Consider the following 22,787-nt stretch of genomic DNA (forward strand, 5'->3'; position numbering starts at 1 on the left):
CAAAAATTAGGGTATAAATTTTAGTAATTTATAAAAATTATGTTTTTATTTTAGTATTTTCATTTATATTTTATATGTATTTTTTTATTATTTTTTGTTATTTTTATTTTTTACTAATCAATTCTTATTTATTTTTATTCTATATGCATATTTTCTAATTTATTTGGTTTCGAATACTATTATTTTAATAGGTTTTTGTTTTCAAAAATTGAAATTATATTCAAATTTTTAGTTTTTTTTTAGTCTAATATGATTGTTAATAAATATTTTTAACCTAACTTAAATTTGAATTTCACTTGAAATATGAATTTTATAATTTATAATTTTCATTATTTAATATTTGCTTTTACTTTTTATATTGTTGTTGATGCGTTTTTCAACAATAAAAAGTAAAATTCGAAAATAGAGAAATATCCCCGAATTTGATAGATGAGTGTCTGAAATTAGAAACCTCTAAACACTGTAGAATACATAAAATAAAATAAGATAAAAATAAAGACTGAAAAATAAAGTGGTGATCCCCAAAAGCAATTTTTTTGAATTTGATGTCGATTGAAGATGCCACTCCATACAATACGGAATCTTTAAATAACCCCTTGAAGATACGGTTCGAACCGCTATCCGGTCGGTTACCATAACCGCTGTTAACTCCCCAAAAAGTTCTCTTCTATCGACACGTATGAGAACCGTCATATCACGTCCGACCTTTGAAAACCGCTCGCCAGTTGAAACTACCTTCCACTATTAGAAACTGCTTTTACCCGACCTACAGGATAACTACTTTTACTACCTAACCTTTGATCTTGGTCCGACTTCAATGTCCAACCTTCTTACGCCCGACTATTGGAATTTTTCCCGACTAGGTCCGACTTCACTATCCGAACTATTTAGTCCCGACCAGGTCCAATCTCATCATCCGTCCGACTTTCTTACATCCGACCCTCGGACTTTGTCCTGACTAGGTCCGACTTTAACGTCCGAACTATTTGGTCCCGACCAGGTCCAATCTTATCATCCGTCCGACCTTGGGGATTTACCCGACCAGGTTTGATCTTAAAATCTGACTCTAAACTCATCCGACCCGGTTACTGCAATCATACTTAGACTTTCAAAAAGCCCATTAGACGTTTCGAATAACCTAATCTTGGCAGGCTCATTCCCTAAAAAACCTATTCATCATTTTTTGTGCTCAACAACTTGCCTCCTCCCGCCGAAACGTCACTCCTCAAACTACGGCAGACGTGACGTTTTAGGGTTACAGTGTGATCATCACACTGCGCTGTGTCAAATCAAAGGGTTTATGTTAAACCCTACCTTCATCTTCTCAAACTCACGCATTCACAATTCTAAAAAACCCTTTATGCTCTTATATAGCTTCCTCCTTCGTTTTTACTTCCTTTCTATCTTTCTCATCCTCGCGTAAATGGCTAACCAATACGTTCCTGCACTTCCTTTTGACGGAACCGAACCCTCAGTACCCCTTGTATCTTCCAAGGTTCTTACCCCTACAATACGCCCTTACTGCACTACCACTGCGGATGCTGAGCGTATGAGCTCTGTTATTGTTCAAGTTTCTCCTATTATCGTCAACAATGAAGCGTTCAAACCGGAACGCCTTCTGGACAGTATCAAGACTCACTTGACTGATCCAAAAGATGCTTATCGGAAATGGTACGCGAGGCTTCTTCCCCATTTTGAAAACCAATGGAAAACCCAAGGGATCGATAAAGCTATCCTCATTTCGACGCAACCCCTCTATCTACACGATAAAGTTTTGATGGCCATGGCGGCCTTTTGGCATTCGCAAACATGTGCCTTTTTCCTCCCTTCAGGTCCAATGGGTCCGACCTTAATGGATGTAGCAGTGATCGCGCATTTGCCAATCACAGGGGAGGACCCCGTTTTAGTTTCTCTTGGAAATCAAGAACTTCCCCCCAACCATCAAGGTTGGGCCCTGGCCAAGCTTCCTGAAAGGGAAAGAGGATGGACACACTTTGTCAACAAATATCAGGGTAAGGAGGATACCCCTGTTTCCGAGTTGGAACACACTGCGTTTCTCCTCTTTTGGCTCTGCAGGTATATCTTCTCCCTTTTAACTTCTTTTGTATGTCCAAAGTTTGAATGTTCAGGCTTAAATTTCTTTTTTCTTTCTTCACAGATATATCATTCTTTCCCCTTCGAAACTTGTTCTTTCTACTCATATTGACCTAGCCATCCATTTGGCCTGCGGCCACTTCACTTCATTAGGCACCTTATTTTTAGCCAACCTTTTTGAAGGTTTAACTCGAGTAAGTTCCCGTCTTACGGATACTAAAAAGGTGGATACTGCAGCCTCAGGACCATTTTGGTTCCTGGAATTGTGGCTCCGTCTATACTTCCCCTCTGCATTTTTTGGTCGCCTCCTAATTTCTCCCAATCCTTACAGGTCTATTGGCTATGCCTTAGCCAGGTTAACCCCGAATTCTTCTTGTCTAAAATCCTCTGATTCTATAATAACCCAAATTTTGACCGAAGATCGGAACAATTCCCGCTTTTTTGTATATACAACCTTAATGCAATATTCGACCGATCTTTTCTTCCTTTATCCTGACCCAACTTATCCTTTAACTCGCCCAGATCCTATCCCTCACCCGACCTACACTTTTTCCTGGGACGCCGCGATGAGACCCCGAACTCTTTTTTCCAGTAGGAGGTCGGATAAGAAAAATTGTAGATAATTTTATACTTACAATTACCAACCTCAATTTTTGTCGAGGCAATTTGGTTGCTGTCAGGGCATACCAGGACCATTAGCCAGTCCTCACCTCATATTTCAAAGCCCCGAGGGTCTGGTAATTCCCGAACTCATCCCGACCTATATTTCTCAACTCACCAACTATATCACCTCAAATTCATATCTCCCTTTCTGCCCAAAAACCTCGACAACCGAAATGTTTCCCGCTTGGTGGTCGGCCACCTGGTCTTTACTTGCCCCTTCGACTGACCAACTGGTCGGGAAACTTGCTCCAACCCCAGCCCTGGCTCTTGGCTCTCCCCGACTGGCAGTCAGAGGAAGGAAAAGGCAAGTACCTATTGCAGGTGGGTCGGGAGCAAAAAGGCAAAAAGCACAGCCCACTCCTGCTATCGATAGGCAGGCCATCGAGGAATACTTGGCATCTCTGCCAATAGATACCAGTGGGATGCCAAAGTATTTAAGGCAACAATTTGGTAAGTTTTGTTCCTTTCACTATGTCATTTTCGTACGGCCCCCTTTTTAACTTCAATATATCTATTTTAGAAGATCCTTCATTGCTCCCGACCACTGGCCCGACCATGTCTCAACCGACCGATCATCAATCACCCGAGGCACAACTTCCCATTAATCTATCCTCGTCCCGATCAACTGCCGTCCCGACCAAAGAACAACCATCTGTGGTCCGGACCACAGAACAACTAGCTATAGTCCCGATCACCACATAACCGATTCCCAGACAATCAGAGGTAAAAATGGTTTCTGACATTCTTTAGACCAACAAATATTAACTTTAAACAATAACTTCAAACCTTTTATTGTAGGCACACCGACCAGACGAATCGATGGGAAGGCTACTTCCTCCCCCTGCATCGGATATGGTCGCAGTGATGCCCGACCAACCTGTTGTCCTCCCCGACCAAATTGCAGAACCACAACAAGTAAGCGCTAAACCTTCTTTCAATGTTGTCCTTTTGATAAAACTCCTGATACCTAAAACCTATTCCGACCAGGCACCTATAGAAAATATGGTACTGCCCGAACCTGATAAGGTTGTGGCTTTACCCGACCCACTTGTTCAACAAGTGGATGAGGTTCCCCTTGCTGCTCCCGAACCAGTCCAACCAGACCAACGACCCCACGATGTAGAGGAAATTTCCTCTTCAAAGTCGGGTGAAGCCTCTGTTAATTTTGCCCCGCTGGATCCGGTTGGTATCCTTTCATATCCATTTTTGTTTTAATTTTCATCCATCCAACGGTGCTAAAAAAGTTTTTGTCTCTTGTTCAGGGTCTGGAATTAGCAGCTGCCCGACATCTTCCACCAGGGGATGAATCAGTTGCTGGCCCGACTATTCGTCCCGTCAATCCCTCAATTTTCCAACTTATGGCCCCTTCTGAGGCTACGGCTGCCCTGAATCAAGTAACCTTCCAACCTTATCTCTCAAAAATTTTACCATATCTTTTAGCTTGCTAATCTTATTCTGGTTCAGGCTACTCATGAGATGAACATTTTGACCCGAATAAACCTCCCGAATCCCGTCAGAACCATTGTGGAACGATGCGCCAATTTGGATTTTGCTGACTTAGAACTGGCCGACCTTTCGGCGCTAGTCCAAGTTGCAATAACCCTATTGGTTCAACCTGCTTTGGAGTCAGGAGCTTCACCTGTTCTCGATCGGATGATGGCCAGGATCACCGAACTTCAAGCTGAACTTCCTCTGATCCGACCCCCATCATCCGAAGCGACCTCATCTCGTCCGGCCGCAGATCCGAACAATATTGAAGCAGATTTGAAGAAGGCCGACCAAGATCTCAGCATGGCTAGGGCCCGACTGGACGAGCTCCGGCAGGAAAGACATACATTAGCTACTGAAATCTCCCAAAAGACTGAAGAACTACGACGACTTCAAGAATGATTGGAAGCTCTAGATGATAGCATACATGAAGGAAGTCGTCTGGTTGAAACACATTGCCTTAACCAAACCAGTCTTTGCGAATAACTTCAGACAGTTATACAAATGAGACTCGTCCAGAGACATCAAGAAGCATACCAACGTCGTCGGGCCATCAAGTCAGAACTCAAATGGACCGATCTGAAAACTGCTTTACGGGCTCTTCTTTCCATGTAATTCATGTACATTGCTTCGGCCTTAACTATATTAATTCCTATTTCTAGAAACTAGATCCTTTCTTTCCTGCATTTTTACTAAGTCTAACAAGCAAACACAGATCCGTGTTTATTGCTTATTACTAAATCACCTAACTTAGAAACCAAAATATCTATATAAACTTCGTACCTCCAACTCCAAAATATCATCACCATTACTTTTCATGCAATATGGTTTCTCCTCGCCTCCGTGTTCCTCTTTCGAACTGGGAAGGTGCTCTCCAACCATTCTTAGTGGGAAAGCACTCCATAGGCCATCATGCCGAAGATATGATATAGGTTCTGAAACAACTAGATTTCAAATTCAGATTCTCCGGCAGAGGTAGGAGAACCATTCATCGTACCATCCGACTGATGGAGCATATATCCACCAGCTACGAACCTTATACCGACATACTCACACGTATATCGGATCTCGACCATCATCTAGACATGATAAACCATCATGTAACCGCCATTCTCCCAGACCTTAGTTGGAACAACGATTTCCAACCACAAAGATCAACGCTCTCCAGACTGAGTGTCCTTGCTGAACGAGAGATTCAGTCTTTGCAGGACATGAAGTCCCGAACTGAACAAAATCTTCAAGACATGCAAGACAAATGGGATCGCTACCGCTTGGATTTGGATGATCTTCTGGATGAAGAACCTGAAATGGTCTCGGCCTTGGCAGTCTGGGATGACACCATTAATCTTTCTGATGACTAGAGAACCTTTTTACCAATGGGTTCGAACCCTTTAGAGGGTCCTATGATATTTTCCTTTTTTTAAATAATTAATGACAAAGTTCCGAAAAGGCAGGGTAATACCTTTTCAGATACTTAGCATTAATATTCTCATGTACCGTTTTTCCCTTTTGATTTATGATAATAAAGGCTCCATTTCCAATTACCTTATGAATGATGAAAGGACCTTCCCAGTTGGGAGACCACTTCCCCAATTGATCTACCTTCTTATAGATCGGCAAAATTGTCTTCCAGACCAATTCGCCTTCTGCAAAGAACTTAGGGACCACCATTTTTCCGTAATATTTCGCCCTAATCTCACTCTGCCTGATCACTTGGTCCAAAACGTTCAATCGATCTGTATCTAACTATTCCAATTGTCGCCACATCTTGTGTAAATACACCTCATCAATATAGGCTGTTGTACTGGTCATCCTGGGTGAAGGCACGACAAATTCTGCAGGTAATACTGCATCTTGCCCGAATGTTAATTGGTATGGGGAGAATCCAGTAGAAGTACTTCTACTATTTCGATGAGCCCACAATGCCTGAGATAGCAGAGTATGCCATTTCCTTGGATTCTCCTCCACCATTTTCCAGATAATGCCAATAATAATCTTATTCGCTGCTTCGGCCAATCCATTTGCCTGTGTATAATACGGTGAAGAATGGTGTAATTTAACATTATATTCGGCTAAAAACTCAACAAACTTTTCCCCAGTAAAAATCAACCCTTGATCAGTTGTGAGAGTGTGAGCAATTCCAAACCGATAGATGATATGATTGAGTACAAATTCAATCACTTCTTTCTGCGTCGCATTCTTCAAAGGAACTGCTTCTACCCATTTGGTAAAATAATCAGTTGCCACCAAAATAAAATAATGTTGTTTCGACGAGGCCGGATGAATTTTTCCAGTTACATCCAACGCCCAAGCTTTGAATGGCCAAGGTTTAACCATTGTCTGCAAATCCACTGTTGCCAAATGATGTAAAGGACCATGCTTCTGGCACTCTTGACATCCCTTGGCAAATCTGATACAATCATAAAAAATCTTTGGCCAATAGAATCCCATACGGTGAATGGCCCATCGCATATTTAAACCTGCCTGATGCGCACCACATATTCCTCCATGGACCTCCTCCATTATTTTAATAGATTCCTCAGGTCCCAAACACCTCAACAAAACCCCTTCAAAGGTTCTTTTATATAAAATCCCATCAATAAGCTGAAAACGCAAAGCCTTTAAGCGAACACGAACATGAGCAGTAGAATTTAGAGATTCCAAATATACCATAATCTCTGTTCTCCAATCAGTCCCAGAATCGAGACTGCCAATCAACTGCTGACAAGCACTCTGAGCCAGATTATCAGCCAACTGATTTTCCGCTCTTGGTACATGCTCAAAAACTACTTCCCCGATTCTATATAACAAGTGTAGCACTACATCTCGGTATCTACGCAAATGGGGAAAATTACACGCGTACCATTTCAATACTTGGTTGATAACAAGTTGAGAATCCCCATAGATTAGAACAGACTGCACTCCCTTAGCGATAAGTGCTTCCAGACCCAAAATCAGTGCTTCATATTCTGCGGAGTTACGTGTCATATCTTCCATTTGAAGCTGCAAATTAATTTTGCCGCCTCCTGGTCCTTCTAGTATCACTCCCGCTCCCGACTTTCCTTTCGAACGGGAACCATCAAAAAACATTTTCCAAGGATTGGTGCCAATATATGGCATTATTTTGTTTTCTGATGATCCATCGCTTGTAAACTCAACCAACAAATCAGCCACAACTTGCCCTTTCACAGCCTTGAGAGGTCGGTGGCGTAGTGCAAAAGGAGCCAACTTAATTACCCACTTCATTAATCTACCTTGCATGGTCGGTCTGTGCAACATTAGTCTGACCAAATCCATTTTAGAAACCACTTCGGTTTCTCTTGGCAGAATATAATGTTCCAACCGAGTGCAGGCGAAGACTAAAGAATAACACAATTTTTCGGGCATACTGTAATTCAACTCAGGTCCTGCTAAAGTTTTGCTTAAATAATAAATGGCTCTTTCCTTACCATCTTCCCATTCTTGTACCAAGAGACTGCTTACCACATCAAAATTGTTCGCCAAATATAACCGAAGAGGTCGGTCGCCTTTTGGAGGAACCAACACAGGCGGGTTAACCAATGCCTCATTGATTTCCTCCAATGCCTTCTGTTGGTCCCGACCCCAAGAAAAATCGGTGGCCTTATTCCGTAATAATTTCGTGATAGGTTTTAATTTCCCTGCGGCGTTTGATATAAAACGCCTTAGGTAATTCACCTTTCCCAAAAAACTTTGTACTTCTTTGACCGACTGAGGCGACCGCATTGTTAGAACAGCTTTGGCTTTGTTCGCGTCAATCTATATTCCTTTTTCATGTACTAAAAACCCCAAGAAGTTCCCCGCCGAAACTCCAAAGGCACATTTCGTTGGGTTCATTTTCAGGTTGTACTGCTTCATCCGAGTAAAAGCATTTTTTAAATCAACCAAATGTGAATCAAATTCGGTAGACTTAATGATCACATCATCAATATATACCTCCATTGACCGCCCAATAAGATCATGAAAGATAGTGTTCATAGCCCGTTGGTAAGTCGCCCCAGCATTCTTTAAACCGAATGGCATAACTGTCCATTCATAAATTCTCAACGCTCCTGGGCACCTAAATGCAGTTTTGGGTATATCTTCTTCTGCTAATGAAATTTGATTATACCCTGCGTATCCATCCATTAAACTCAAAATCCGGTGTCCCGCCGCAGAAACGATCAACATGTCTGCTATAGGCATGACATATTCATCTTTTGGAGTGGCGAGATTGAGATCTCTGAAGTCGATGCAAATTCGGATCTTTCCATTTTTTTTGGTTACCGGAACGATATTGGCTAACCATTCCGCATATCGACATGGAAGAATGAAACCAACCTTTAGTAGCTTTTCAATTTCTTCTTTGATCTGGGACATCAATTCTGGACTCACTTTCCTTGGTGGTTGCTTGTAAGACTTAAACCCCTTTTTAATAGGCAACCTATGTTCTATTAAACTGCGCGCCAATATGGGCATTTCGGAATAATCCCATGCCAGACATTCCTTGTAATATCGAATTAACGCTACCATTCGCTCCTGTTGACTTTTTGTCAGTAAACCACTTACCCTGACCATCTTGGGTATCTGTTTGGTTCTCACATTATATTCAATGAGAGGGTCCTGACTTGACAGAGAAGTTTCTGTCTTTTCCAGGAGATCAGGCCAGCGAAAACCTTCTTCTTCGCCAACATTATTGTTGGAAATTTTATTATTATGTAATCTAACTATTAATTGGTTTAAATAGAACTGTTTAATCAGTTTATCACATTTATTTATTTCTTTCATAAATTAACTTCAAGTAAAAGTTTATTTTGGCTAACAACAGAGCCATAAAACAGAAAATTGTTTCTAATGAAACATACAACCCTGCGTAGTGAGCTTACAACCCTTCCAGGGATACTCATCTACCATGGTTGTCCGTGAAATCGGTGGTACGTATTCCGTATAAAGAACCAATTCTTCCACTCCTTCTGTAGAGCCGAACGGATTCGTACTGGCTTCCATGGTGAAAACCTGATCTCCTTCCCAAAACATAATTTATTGATGGAGAGAAAAAGGCACACATTTGGAAGCGTGAATCCAATCTCGCCCCAACAAAACTGAGTAGGTAGTATTGGCATCCACAACAAAAAAAACAGTCGAAATCACCTTCGGTCCAACCTCAATGGGTGCCACCATCATCCCTTCTGGCTTGGTCGGTTATACTGTGAAGCTCGTCATCTCGATGTCTACTGGAGACAAATCGCCAATCTCTTTGCCCAATTTTCTTAAAGTTTTGTGGGACATGACATTGAAAACAGCCCCATTATCGATAAAAACCTTGTTAACCGGCTTACCACATATGTGAGCGTTAATATAGAGTGGTTTTAAATGCGGGATTGCTCCTTCTGGTATAGGTGGAAAAACCATAGGCGGGGGTGTGCCAACCATTGCTGCCCATTCTGGTTCTTCCTCCTCCTCGAACTTTGCCCAAATGGGTTCTTCTTCGACGAACCATCGCATATCCGTCATCCTGACTTCGAATCCTGCTTTATGAAGTTTTACTATCTTGTTGCGCAAAACTTTCGTCTCTTCTGGGGCAAATGATCCGAAAATAATCTCGGGGGTCTCTTCCTCTGTACTTTCTATTTCAGGATCAATATTGATCCGTCTGCAGAATTGACATCGAAAACATCTGGCATTCTTGATAGGCTTGCTGTTCTCCCGCTGCTCCTCTGTTTCGAAAATGTGTGCATTGATTAGTGTAATGAGTAAAGGAATTATGCCACTTACAGTATGGCCTTCCCTTTATTTCCTCCTTCGTTGCCAAACTTTGCCCTTTAGGAATGCGAATCTGCCCATCCGCCAATAGAATATCGAAGATCTCGTCGGCCTTGGATACATCGAAAGTCGGCTGCTCCCTCTCCTCTGTTCCTGGCAATGGCTTTAGTTTCAAACATACGTACGGTTTTCCATTCACAATTTCGGCTGCCATCTCTTCAACATTATTTCATTCTTCTGGCGAATAAATCTCTGTATCAACACTAGCCATTTGTTGTACCCTGTTCCGACGAAAGTTGTGATCTTTTTCTCTAAACAAAGATTCTAATCTCCCTGCTTTGGAGGCCAAAATAGCCAAGTCCTGAACATCATGGGCTGTCAATGCCTCCCGAAGTCTGGAATGCATGTTTCTGACCACCAAATTGGTCATTTCACTTTCCTCGATGATTGTCGAGCATCTTCCTTTCATGAGTCGTATCCGTTCAATAAACTGATACGCGGTCTCTTCTGGCATCTGTCGAATCTCTAAAAGATCTGTGAGTGAGACTGTCGGGAGAGGATTAAAAAATCTTGCATGGAATGTTGCCTCCAGACTTTTCCAGGTTTGCAACTGCCCGGGTGGCAAATTTGCAAACCATGAAAAAACGGTCCTTGCAAGTGATAACCCGAACAATTGTAATTTATAGAAAGAATTATTGCCTACTTCCCCTAATTGGGCCGTGAAACGTCCCACATGCTCTATAGTCGATGCTCCATCTTCTCTAGAAAATGAATGAAAATCGGGTGGTCTGTAATTCCTTGGAAGCGGATGCTCGTTGATGATTCTTTCTGGAAATGGCCTCTGGTACGCAGGTCTGTTGATCGTCTGGGGGTTCATTCCAAAATGTACCCTCAAAACCTGAGCAATGTCCTCTGGGTCTATTCTGGGTGGGACAGGATCCAACACCTGAATGGGATTGTGAGCCTGGCCTCCCAATCTTTCCCCTCTGAAGTCGGTAGGCTCGGTCCTAACACCTAATAGAATGTTATTTGGGTATGTAAGAGAAGTCTTCCCTCTGTCAACCCTTGGGGCAGTAACACTTGGAAAAGTGTTGTCCACATATGAAGGCCCCACAAAATTTTTCTGTAACCTGGATGGTGATAGTTCTGGTGGCGTCTGGATGGGTTGCAAAGTAACCCTTGATAACGCCTTATTTAACGTATTTTGCATAAGGTTTTGTTGCTCCCGCAACATTTGTTGCTCGCGCAACATATTCTGCATGGCCAAATTATGCTGGTTGTTCAATTGCTGAACATAAGAAACCCAATCAGCGGGTGTTTGTGGCATTTCTCCTGTATTTGGCATGACAGGTGGTGAAACCGTTTCTCCCACCAGTGCCGAAGATGATTGAGGCTGTGAGCCTGCCATGTGGATCCTTCCGACGATTCGGCCGGATCTCAATTGTATGAAACTCTCCGTTGACGTAGGATCAACAATCTTGCCTCGACTCCCACTGTGGTCGCCAAATTGTTGATGCGTTTTTCAACAATTAAAAGTAAAATTTGAAATAGAGAAATATCCCCAAATTTGATAGATGAGTGTCTGAAATTAGAAACCTCTAAACACTGTAGAATACATAAAATAAAATAAGATAAAAATAAAGACTGGAAAATAAAGTGGTGATCCCCAAAAACAATTTTCTTGAATTTGATGTCGATTGAAGATGCCCCCTTCATACAGTACGGAATCTTTAAATAACCCCTTGAAGATACGGTTCGAACCGCTATCCGGTCGGTTACCATAACCGCTGTTAACTCCCCAAAAAGTTCTCTTTTATCGACACGTATGAGAACCGTCCTATCACATCCGACCTTTGAAAACCGCTCGCCAGTTGAAACTACCTTCCACTATCAGAAACTACTTTTACCCGACCTGCAGGATAACTACTTCACTATCCGAACTATTTAGTCCCGACCAGGTCCAATCTCATCATCCGTCCGACTTTCTTACATCCGACCCTCGGACTTTGTCCTGACTAGGTCCGACTTTAACATCCGAACTATTTGGTCCCGACCAGGTCCAATCTCATCATCCGTCCGACCTTGGGGATTTACCCGACCAGGTTTGATCTTAACATCTGATTCTAAACTCATCCGACCCGGTTACTGCAATCATACTTGGACTTTCAAAAAGCCCATTAGACGTTTCGAATAACCTAATCTTAGCAGGCCCATTCCCTAAAAAACCTATCCATCATTTTTTGTGCTCAACAAGTGTATTTCTTTATTTTTGTTGGTATTGTTTAAACGTTTTTTTATTTAAACTGGCGATAAAAGAGAAAATGAGATAAAAAAATCGAGATTTTTTTTCATCGATATTTATGAATTTTGTTTCAAAATTTATTGTAATGTTTGATTTAATAAGATTGTAAATAAATTTTTAAATCTAATTTATGTTTGAATTAAAAATGGTATATAAGTTTTATGTGATTTATGATTTATTTAACATTATTTGTTTTGTTTTTTTCCGCAGTATATATTATTTAGTATATTATTTGAACATTATTTTCAACATCAAGCTACCAACAATACATAAATGACGACAAATATTAATAATTTATATTCTTTCTCATTGATAGGTACAAACTTCTTTTAAATTTATTTTGAATTTTTATTTACGAATTATTATGAATAATTATTTTTCATCTCTATTATGTTTGAGTTTAAATTAGAATATATATTTATGAAACTTTTATTCGCTTACTTAATATTCTTTATTTGGTTTAGTTACCATATTTTTTATTTACAATTTATTTTTTATATAAATTAATTTTGGCTATATTCATACAAACTTTTATTGTTAAATTAAAATTTATTATTTAAAAAATAAAATAAAATTAAATATTACTCCCTCCGTCCCAAATACCCTGCAACATTATCTTTTTTGTTTGTCCCAAACTCACTGCAATATTTTCAAATTTAAAAATAATTAATAATATTTTTATACGTATATTAATATACACTTCACTTTATCCCATCACATCACTCAAATAAAAAAATAAATAATCACTTCTCTCTCCAATCACATCACTTAATATCCAAATTATTTCAAATTATCATACTTAATACTTCCCACCTAAATTCTCTTGCCAAACACAAATGTTGCATGGTGTCTGGGACGGAGGGAGTACAATTTCTATAATTATTCGTGCATAGCCTCAAGTGAACTAGAATGGAGTTAAGGACTGAGCGAGCTAGAGTAATTCTCCCGCATTTTGATAAAGAACCTAGATGACCAATTATTGATCTTTTGAGTAATCCGTTCCATTATATGGGCAAAGAAGTCTTTCTTTTTTCGTCTATGCACCATTGGGAATCCGAGGAATTTTCCGAGATCACGGGTGAATTGGATCCAGTGGATTGGTGAAACTCACATTGGATGTGTCTGGGCGTGAATGGAGATGCAATAGCCCACGATTTTTGGTTGTTCATACGCAGGCTTAAGGCACAAGCAAAAGAATCCAAAATTTGGTGTATAATATCAACCTGATTTCTCTCAGATTTGTTAAATAGAAGAATATCATCCCCGAATCAAAGGTGTGAGATTCCAGTTCCGGACCTAGAGAGCTTGATCGGCTTCCAGCTGCCATCATCAACAACTCGAGAAATTGTTTTGGACAATTTCTCCATGCAGATAACAAAAAGCGGGGGTGAAAGGGGATTCCCTTGCTTGAGGCCCTTGGTATGTGTGAAGGTGGGGAGGCTGCTCCCATTCCAAAGAAGAGTTAGCGATGTAGATGTTACACTATTCATGATAATCTTTGTCAGTTGTTGAGGGATTTTCATCTCCTCCAGGCATTGTTGTAAGAAGTGTCATCGCACATTGTCATAAGCTTTATTTAGGTCGATTTTGTGCACAATAGAGCCCACCTTAGCTTTGTCCTTATGAAGCCAATAGATAACCTCTTTGAGCACTGTGGCATTATCACTAGTGTTCCTGCCTTTTAGGAAAGCAGCTTGGTCGGTGATATGTACTCGCATAGGATGGGCCTCAGTCTGGCCACGATGATCTTTGTGACAATTTTGAAGATAACATTGTAGAGACTGATAGGTCTGAGGTCCGAGAAGAAGTTAAGGCTAGCATTTTTCGGGATAAGAGTAATAAGAGTTTCACCGAGTCCATCGGGGATTTGACCAGTTTGAAATATGTCTTTTACCAGATTGATAACACCATCACCAACCATGTCTCAATATTGTTTGTAGAATATGGCTGGAAAGCTGTCTGGGCCTGGAGCTGGATATGAGTTTATGGATTACAGGGCCTTTGATATTTCATCGACAGAGATCTCCTTGCTAAGGAGGCTGATATCACTGGTTTGAAGGGAAGGCAGGTGAGCTAGGGAGTCCAGGTTGGTATAGCTAGCATCGGTGGAGGTAAAAATATTTTTGAAGTAATTCAGAGCTTCATTTTCAAGCAGAGAAGTGAAGTTGCAAACTTGACCAGAAGGGAGAGTTAGAGAAGTAATTTTATTCTGACTACGTCGCATGAGAGTAGATGCATGGAAAAATTTAGTATTTCTATCACCGTGTTTTAGCCAGTCAATCCTTGATTTTTGGTACCAGAGAAGTTCTTCTTGATTAAGAGCCTCATCGAGCTCTTTTCCGAGGTTGGATTCCAATTGGAGAAGGGATGAGTCCAAAGCTAACTCTCTTTGAATTTCAGAAATGATTCTTTTCCAGTCTTCTAATACGGTCCTTGAGGTTTCCAAATATGGATTTTTTGAATTCCAGAGATTCATCCTTGGTGAGAGTAAGAGTCTTAAGGATATTCCTGGAAGAATTTGTCCAAATGTGTTGAATAAATGCCTTATATCTGTTGTCCAAAGCCCAAGCATCCATGTATCGGAAAGGTCTGCGAGAGTTTTTAGTTTGAGCGCCTAAGGTTTGCATGAGGAGAGAGTGATGGTCAGATTGAGCCCTAGTCAGGACTTGGATGCTTGCATTTTGGAATAGGCGAAGCTAGAAGTCGTTGGCACAAACTCTGTCAAGACGCTTCCCTTTCATCGGATGTCTAGATTCCTTTCTAATCCAAGTGAAAAAAGGCCCGTTTGAGGGGAGGCTATGGAGACCACTTTCATCCAGAGTTTCGGAGAATTTTTCAACCCGACTGTAAATGAACTGGCATCCTGTTTGTTCGGATGTAGATAAGATTTCATTAAAGTCACCTAATATCATCCATGGGAAAGTTCCAATATTTTTGGATAAGTCAATCAAGTGTTGCCAATCACGATCTCTGGCAAATGGAACCAGATGGGAGTATATGCCCGAGCAGAACCATATCTGGTTGCCCTTTGAAATCTTCACAGTGACAATTCGAGGTGAAGAATGTAAGGGTTGAAAGTTGAAGTTGGAATTAATAGCTTTGAGACACCAGAGACCTCCAACATGACCATTTGCTTCTTGAATAAGAATATCTTCATAGCCAAGTCTATTCCAGAGGTACTTCCTGTCATCATATTGGATATGGGGCTCTAGGATAAACATACAGTCTGGCTGATAGCCTTGAATGAAAGTCCTAAGAATTCACCTCGTGCATCTACTCCGAGCCCCATGAACATTCCATGAAATATTTTTACAAGTGTTGCAATCCATGATATGCTGAAAAGAAGATAAGGTAGTTTTAGTAGTTGCTGTCGGGGGGGGGGGCGACTTTGGTGATTGAAATTTAGAGTATCCTCATTCATATGATCATTCTCGAGATGACAAGTAGTAGTGTCAGTTGCGTGCTCGTTAGGGTCCTCTAGACCATCAAATCTATTAAAAGTTGTAGTTTATAATGTTTTGTTATTTTCCAACTCCATGTAGGGGGAGTCGTGTAAGTTAGAATTGGATGTAGGATAAAATCTGCACTTCTTGATTTTTATAGTTGGGTGAGTAGTCTGCATGGCACTAGAGAGAAAATTCTGATGCTGATTAATGGGGGCCTACAGATTTTCCACTTCTTTGGTAGTGGCAAAAATGGCATGGGTCTTAGGTTTTGGGATGAGAGATTTTGCCTTGGATAGTTGAGGGATAGGATCAGGAGCGACTGTATTCACATTCTGCAATTTTTGGGGGGGGTCTTTTCTCCTTTGTACTATAAGCCAATCTCCATGGACTTTATCCGAGATTCCTTCAATTGTCATTCGATCCTCTAAGCTGTGAATTGGAAAGTGACTTGTGGCGTGTGCTCCAGCTTGAGTTGTGTCTGTTGAGCAGTGAGGATCATATCTTGGTTTTAGACATTGCGTTTGGTTGTGGCCATAAAAACCGCACCGCGGAGAGATAATATGAAGTCCTTCGTATTCGACTTTCTACCAATGACCTTGAACACAAATTTGGCCTATAACAGGGAGTGATAGGTCGATTTCGACACATAATCGGGCAAAGCATCCACGGGCAATGTTGACCGTGTTCATGTCGACCTTAATTGGCTTGCCTATAATTGAGGCAAGACACATGAGAACGCTTTCGTCATAGAAGGCCAAATTTAAACCTGGGAATCTAATCCAAACATTTGTCTTGCAATAATGGCATTCGATGAGAAGAAGTCAAGACTCCATTTCCGAACAGCCACATAATGATCGTATAGCATCATGGACCCCCATGTAGCGCCTTAAGGCGATCTTCACCCCGATCAAATTTTGCCATAAAGAAACCGTTATCGATGTCCATTAGTTCAAGAAACCCTGTCGGCTTCAACAATCTTTGCAGCCCCTCCTTCATATTTAGGTAAAAAATGTGTTTGCCCAGGAGTTTAATCAGCACGCCATCCTCCCATGGCTTGCTGAGATTCGTCAGGTAAGAATCATCAATGTCAAATGTTGGCAAGAGTCTGTCATTGTTGATGCAAGAAATTTTGGCAATCTGATCCTCGATTAAATTCCTTCTTGCGGGGATGGATGATTTGTTCTTAGATTGAAGAACAATATTTCGGAAAAAAAGGTTTTTCCGGCGGGTCTGACGGTTTCGGACGTTTCGCCGTAGCTGTGAAGTCGAATGCTACATCATAGGAGAATTCCATTGCGGATCATTGTATAAACTAGTGTAATTTATTCTACATAATAATATTATATTGAAAATATTAATTGAAGTTTTGTTTCAATTTTTTTATGTCGTCTCAATGATTTTTTTGTAAAATATATATATATATATTAATATTCTTATAAAATTATTCAAATCAAAATATAAAATCAAATTTCATTATAATTTTGTTTTTTTTCTTATTTAAGTTGAAATCAATGATCACAATATTGTCATCATGTACCATTTTCAATTAAAAATATATTATTTTTTTCATAAAATATTATATAAATCAACATTCAATTTCAAATTAATTTAAAACTACAAATATTCAAAAAATTATATTACAATAATTAATTAACAAGATAATAAATATACAATAAAAATTAGGAGTATATAAATATTCTATACTTGTTGGCGGTTAAAATTCAGCACGGTGCTGACAGTACGTTATGTGCTAATAGACAACATACAATATTACTACAAATAACACATTATATACGTTAATATAAGGCAAATACATTACGTGTTATAGTATCATACATCATACACAATAGTTTATTTTAGCACATGATGTATTTTTATACAACACACTTGTAATTATGAACAAACAATCATATGTCTTTATTACACATAATATGTATTGTGTGTAATAAAGATATTAAGAGATTTAGATATTTCAGATTTAGATTTGGTCATATCCATTATATTAGGTTATTTATATTTGAATCTATTGAGTTTATTGAGTCTATTTTATGGTGTCTATATACAGACCTCTTATTTTGATAATCAAATAATGCAATTTTCCAATTTTTGCTAGCATGTCGCACAACTGCAAAATAAAATATCAATTCCTACGTCCCACAATATGCATTATAGCAGTAGTGAGTAAGGTCGTCTCCACAGGAAAACAGTAATTCTTTCTCTATTTGATTGATTATAATTATATTAATATATACTGGGGGGAGATTTGATTATCACACTAAATAAGGAAGAATAAAATTTACTCAATAAACGCAAGTTAACTAGAATGCAAAATTAGCGGTTTACCAAATATAATTAAACTCTAGCATATGCATGATTTTTTTTATTCGGGAAATAAAATTTGATCATCGACTAAAAGTTAAATTCATCGAATAGTTGGATAAATTGGTTATAGTTGATCTACACGCGTTCACAACCAACATTTCCTTACTTTTTTGATAGCTAAGGTACGACCGTTAGCTATTTCTCTAATCGGGAAAGAATCCTAGGTACGATCGTAGTTTTCTAACTCGAAAGCAGTAAAAACTAGAAAAGCTCAATTCAATTTAACAAGCTCCTACGAGGATTTGTTTAAAATTGATTTTAATTCTTCCCTAGAGTGTTCTTCTCTAGGTTGCTACGCCAATTGAAAAATTACACAATTACGTATGCCAATCCCCAATATAGCTATGAAATCCTAAATTGATACGTGCGCAATAATCAATTCAAGATTTCTAAACTCATCAATTAGAAGAATTAAAAATACCCAACATTGATGAACACCAATTTTAATCGAAACCAAGTCTCACAATTTCAATCCCGAACATCAATTCATACCTACACTAGAAATGAAACTACTCGCAATCCATAGCAATTAAAAACATAAAATAAATCAAAGAGTTCATCCTTTCAATTTTAAAAATCGACAACTAACCAATTCTAGAAATGAAGAAAAAGGTGCCCGGAAGTTCATCTGCGTTGCTTTCCAAAGTTCCCCTCCGTAGTGTTCTTCCTTCGCTTCTCTTCTCTTTCAGAAATGGGTTGTAGGTGAGATCGTGGTAGGGAACGTGGTAGTCACCTTCTTTTCTCCTCTTCAATTGAAAAAATCATGTCTTTTCAAGTCCATCCCAAGATCCCCTTTGCACTTAAACCAAACAATTCTAAAATTGCTAATTAACCCCAGAGGACCTTTTTGCAATTTTCATTTTTTTCTGCTTCGTGATCACGCCTAAAGACTTCCTGCGTTCTTCTTTTCTCTCCAATATGCCCAAAATTTTCCAACTCCTCAACACCTAGTAGAAAGTTCAAAAACACATCATTAGGAGCATATATACAAAATTTGCATCCAAAAACCGTCTAAAATATAGCAAAATATTTATCTAATATCGCATATATCAACTCCCCCACACCTATCCCATGCTTGTCCTCAAGCATATATCCAAACCAAGAATTGAAATACTTCACTAGCGCAAAAGTCACTTAGTCGTGTTATCAATTTCGTCAGATTCAAAGCATGCAAGAACCAACTAACCTCACCAAATGAGGAATATATATAAGTAAAAGCTCTCACCCTCAAGTGTTTAGGCTATATTCACTCAATGCACATGAAGTAAACGACGAACCCCATAGGCTTGCAAGCAAATCAAATCAACTCCACAATTCATCAAGGAATTAACGTTCATAATCAAAGGTCTTAATTAAAGGTTGTAATGGGGCCATGGTTGGGGTAGGAAAAGGGATATCAATGGCTAATGGGACCGAGGAATTAATCTATCAATTCATCACATCAAAATGAACTCAAGTCGCACACACGTATGAATAAGAATAGAATAACAAGAACAACACAATATTGCCAACATTTGATCAATGCAAGACAACATCATACTCACTTTTCTTTTCACGAGTCCTTTTTTTTATTATTTATTTTTAGGACTCGGAATAATTTTTTTTTCTCTTCTATTTTTCACACAACCTCCTTTTTTTAGTGTTTTTTTTTAGGAGGTTGGTCAATGAAATACTTTTGACAAAAATATATATGAATTTATAATTGTGCCACATATATGAGAACTTTCAAGTGCAACTATCGAATAATATAGTGATGATATGCAACTCTAAATAATCTAATGTAATGAATCAAAGAACAATCCCTCGAATTCCCATGGGTTCAAGTAAACATTCAGCTTATTCCAAGAAAAAGACATATCGGCTCGGGTTAAATATGAACCAAGAAAAATAGGATAATAACATTAAGCTCAAACTTTGGTTCACTAGGGGATAATAGGGGTGAAAGTATAAAATTAAGGCCAACAAGGGTAAACCTAGTGCCTTATCCATTTGATCCCATCAATTCTCAATAAATCCGGAGTCAATAAGCATAAGCAAGCAAGTTCTAGGTAGTCAAATACAACATATGTTCACAAAATCCAAAAAATTGAGCATATATGATATGTATGAGTGAATTTGCTCAAATAAGGCTCAAATAACCCACTTAAGGGTTCTGTGTTAGAAGGCTAAGCACACTCGTCATCCAACTTCATCAACAAACACGGCAAGGTCTTAATGAACTAAGTAAGCACAACAACCTCGGCTCAAAATACACAAGAAGACATGCAGGGAAGTTATCAAAATAAAGCATTATATCGCATCAAAAATTCTAATCTCCCCCCACACCTAATTAGTGCAATGTCCCTATTGCAATAACAAAGAGGAAATAAAGAAAAGGAGAAAAGAAACTTCCCTGGAATAGATGGGGGCGACCGGCCATTGAGAAAGAGACCCGAGACTCGCACTGGTCGGGGCAGTATGAGGGATCCAACTCTTGCACCTTGCCCATCGTGCCGGCAAATCGGAGAAAATCGAAACAACGAAAAGGGCGGCGCTGGCTGGTGGCGTGGACCGGCTGAAAAACAGCGGCAACTGATGGATGACGTCGCGGAGGGGCAACGGAATGGTGAACGGTTCAAAGCGACGGAGAAAAGAGGAAGGCGGCGGCTCCTGCGAGAGAGTGAGGGAGAGAGAAAAATGATTTAGGGTTTTAAGGATGTAATAATAATAATAAATAATAAATAATAATAATAATATTATTAAAGATGATAATAATAATAACATACAACTATTATAATAAATATGGAAATAAAAAATTAGAATTTAATTACTAAAATAATAATTATAATTATAGAAACAATAATAAATATAGTAATAAATATCATAATAATTATAATTATAGATATATTAATAAATATAATAATAACTATAATAATAATAAATATAGAAACAAAATATATATATAATAAAATTAAATAAAATTCAAAAAAAAAAATAAATAAAATTACGAGTATATATATAAAAATAAAATAAAATTAATAGCTATTATAATATTTATTATAGAAATAAAAATAAATATAGTAATATTAAATTTAATAATAATAATAATAAATATAATATATATAATAATTCCCCAAAATGAACCCTCTTTGGGCACAATTTTTCAGAATGTAAAACTTCATTAGGCGTATGTAAAACTTCTTTGGGCGTGGTCACATTTCTTTAAAAATTTTACGTTCTCATTTCTCTAAAAATTTCACGCCCAAAGAAGTTTTACGTTCTCATTTCTTTAAAAATTTCTCCTTCTCATTAATCACAACACATTGAATGCGTGGTTACGCCTAAAAACTTTGTCTATTCTGCTCCATTCAACCACAAAAATTTCACATGTCACCAAAACACCAAAAACAAGACATGAAATTGACTCCGAAACACAAAAAAAAACTAAAAACCCACAAAATAAAATTAAAACACTTGGGTTGCCTCCCAAGAAGCACCTTTGTTTATTGTCGTTGGCTCGACACAACATCTCTTAAGCTAATCACGCGGCTCAAAGAGAGCTACGCACTCCACTTCTTTGCTCTGGAACCCCTCATAGTAAAGTTTAAGACGATGCCCATTCACAACAAACCTCTTTTCCGTGCTTAGACTTTGAATCTCAATTGCACCATACGGAAACATGTTAGTAATAAAACACGGACCTATCCATCAAGAGCGAAGCTTACCCGGAAACAGTTTAAGGCGAGAATGATAGAGCAAAACTTTTTGGCCAACTTTGAATTCTTTCCTCAAAATATTATGATCATGAAATTTCTTACTTTTCTCTTTATAAATTATAGCATTCTCGTAAGCTTCATTTCGAATCTCCTCCAACTCTTACAACTGTAATTTCCTACATTCTCCAGCTTCACTCAAATTCATGTTACACTGTTTAATCACCCAAAAAGCCCTATGTTCAAGTTCAACAGGTAAATGGCAAGGCTTACCAAAGACTAACCTGTAAGGCGACATCCCCAGTGGAGTTTTGTATGCAGTTATGTATGCCCATAACGCATCCCCTAAGCGTAAACTCCAATCCTTCCTATCCGGCCTCACCATTCTCTCCAAAATTCCCTTTATCTCTCGATTGGAAACCTCTGCTTGCCCGTTTGTTTGTGGATGATATGACGTTGAGACCTTATGAAGAACTCCATACCTGCAAAACAACGCTGAAATGGTTTTGTTCCAAAAGTATGTGCCCCGATCACTTACAATTGACTTAGGCATTCCAAAGCGAGTGAAAATCAAGGACTTTACAAAATCTGCAACAACCTTAGTATCGTTAGTTCGGGTGGCCTTTGCTTCCACCCACTTCGACACATAATCAACAGCAAGTATGATATACAGAAAACCATGTGAAAGTGGAAATGGACCCATAAAATCCATACCCCACACATCGAATGCCTCAACAAACAACATCGGTGTTAGGGGCATTTGATTTCTAGCAGAAATATTGCCTACTCTTTGACATTTATCACATGCTTTGCAAAATTCATAAGCATCCTTAAATAATATAGGCCAATAAAATCCACTATCGAGTACCTTTCTTGCAGTCCGTTGGGAGCCAAAATGACCTCCACATTCTAATGAATGACAAAATTTCAAAATGGACTCATACTCACTTCCTTCAACAC

The 22,787-nt window shown here is 38.9% G+C and overlaps 1 protein-coding gene across 1 annotated transcript; it reads right to left on the minus strand.

Annotated features, from left to right (window-relative positions):
- Positions 1-10,234: 10,234 nt before the first annotated feature.
- On the minus strand, positions 10,235-11,413 carry LOC127239183 (uncharacterized). The gene has a single exon (XM_051257212.1). The coding sequence runs from the start codon at positions 11,411-11,413 to the stop codon at positions 10,235-10,237; it is 1,179 nt and encodes a 392-aa protein (XP_051113169.1).
- Positions 11,414-22,787: the final 11,374 nt, after the last annotated feature.

The sequence above is a fragment of the Andrographis paniculata genome, unplaced genomic scaffold (genome assembly GCF_009805555.1).
Source record: "Andrographis paniculata isolate CXL003 unplaced genomic scaffold, ASM980555v1 Contig77END, whole genome shotgun sequence".
NCBI lineage: Eukaryota > Viridiplantae > Streptophyta > Magnoliopsida > Lamiales > Acanthaceae > Andrographis > Andrographis paniculata.

Coding starts and splice junctions, on each gene's coding strand:
- LOC127239183 (XM_051257212.1), bottom strand. CDS start 11,413: ATGGCAGGCTCACAGCCTCAATCATCTTCGGCACTGGTGGGAGAAACG.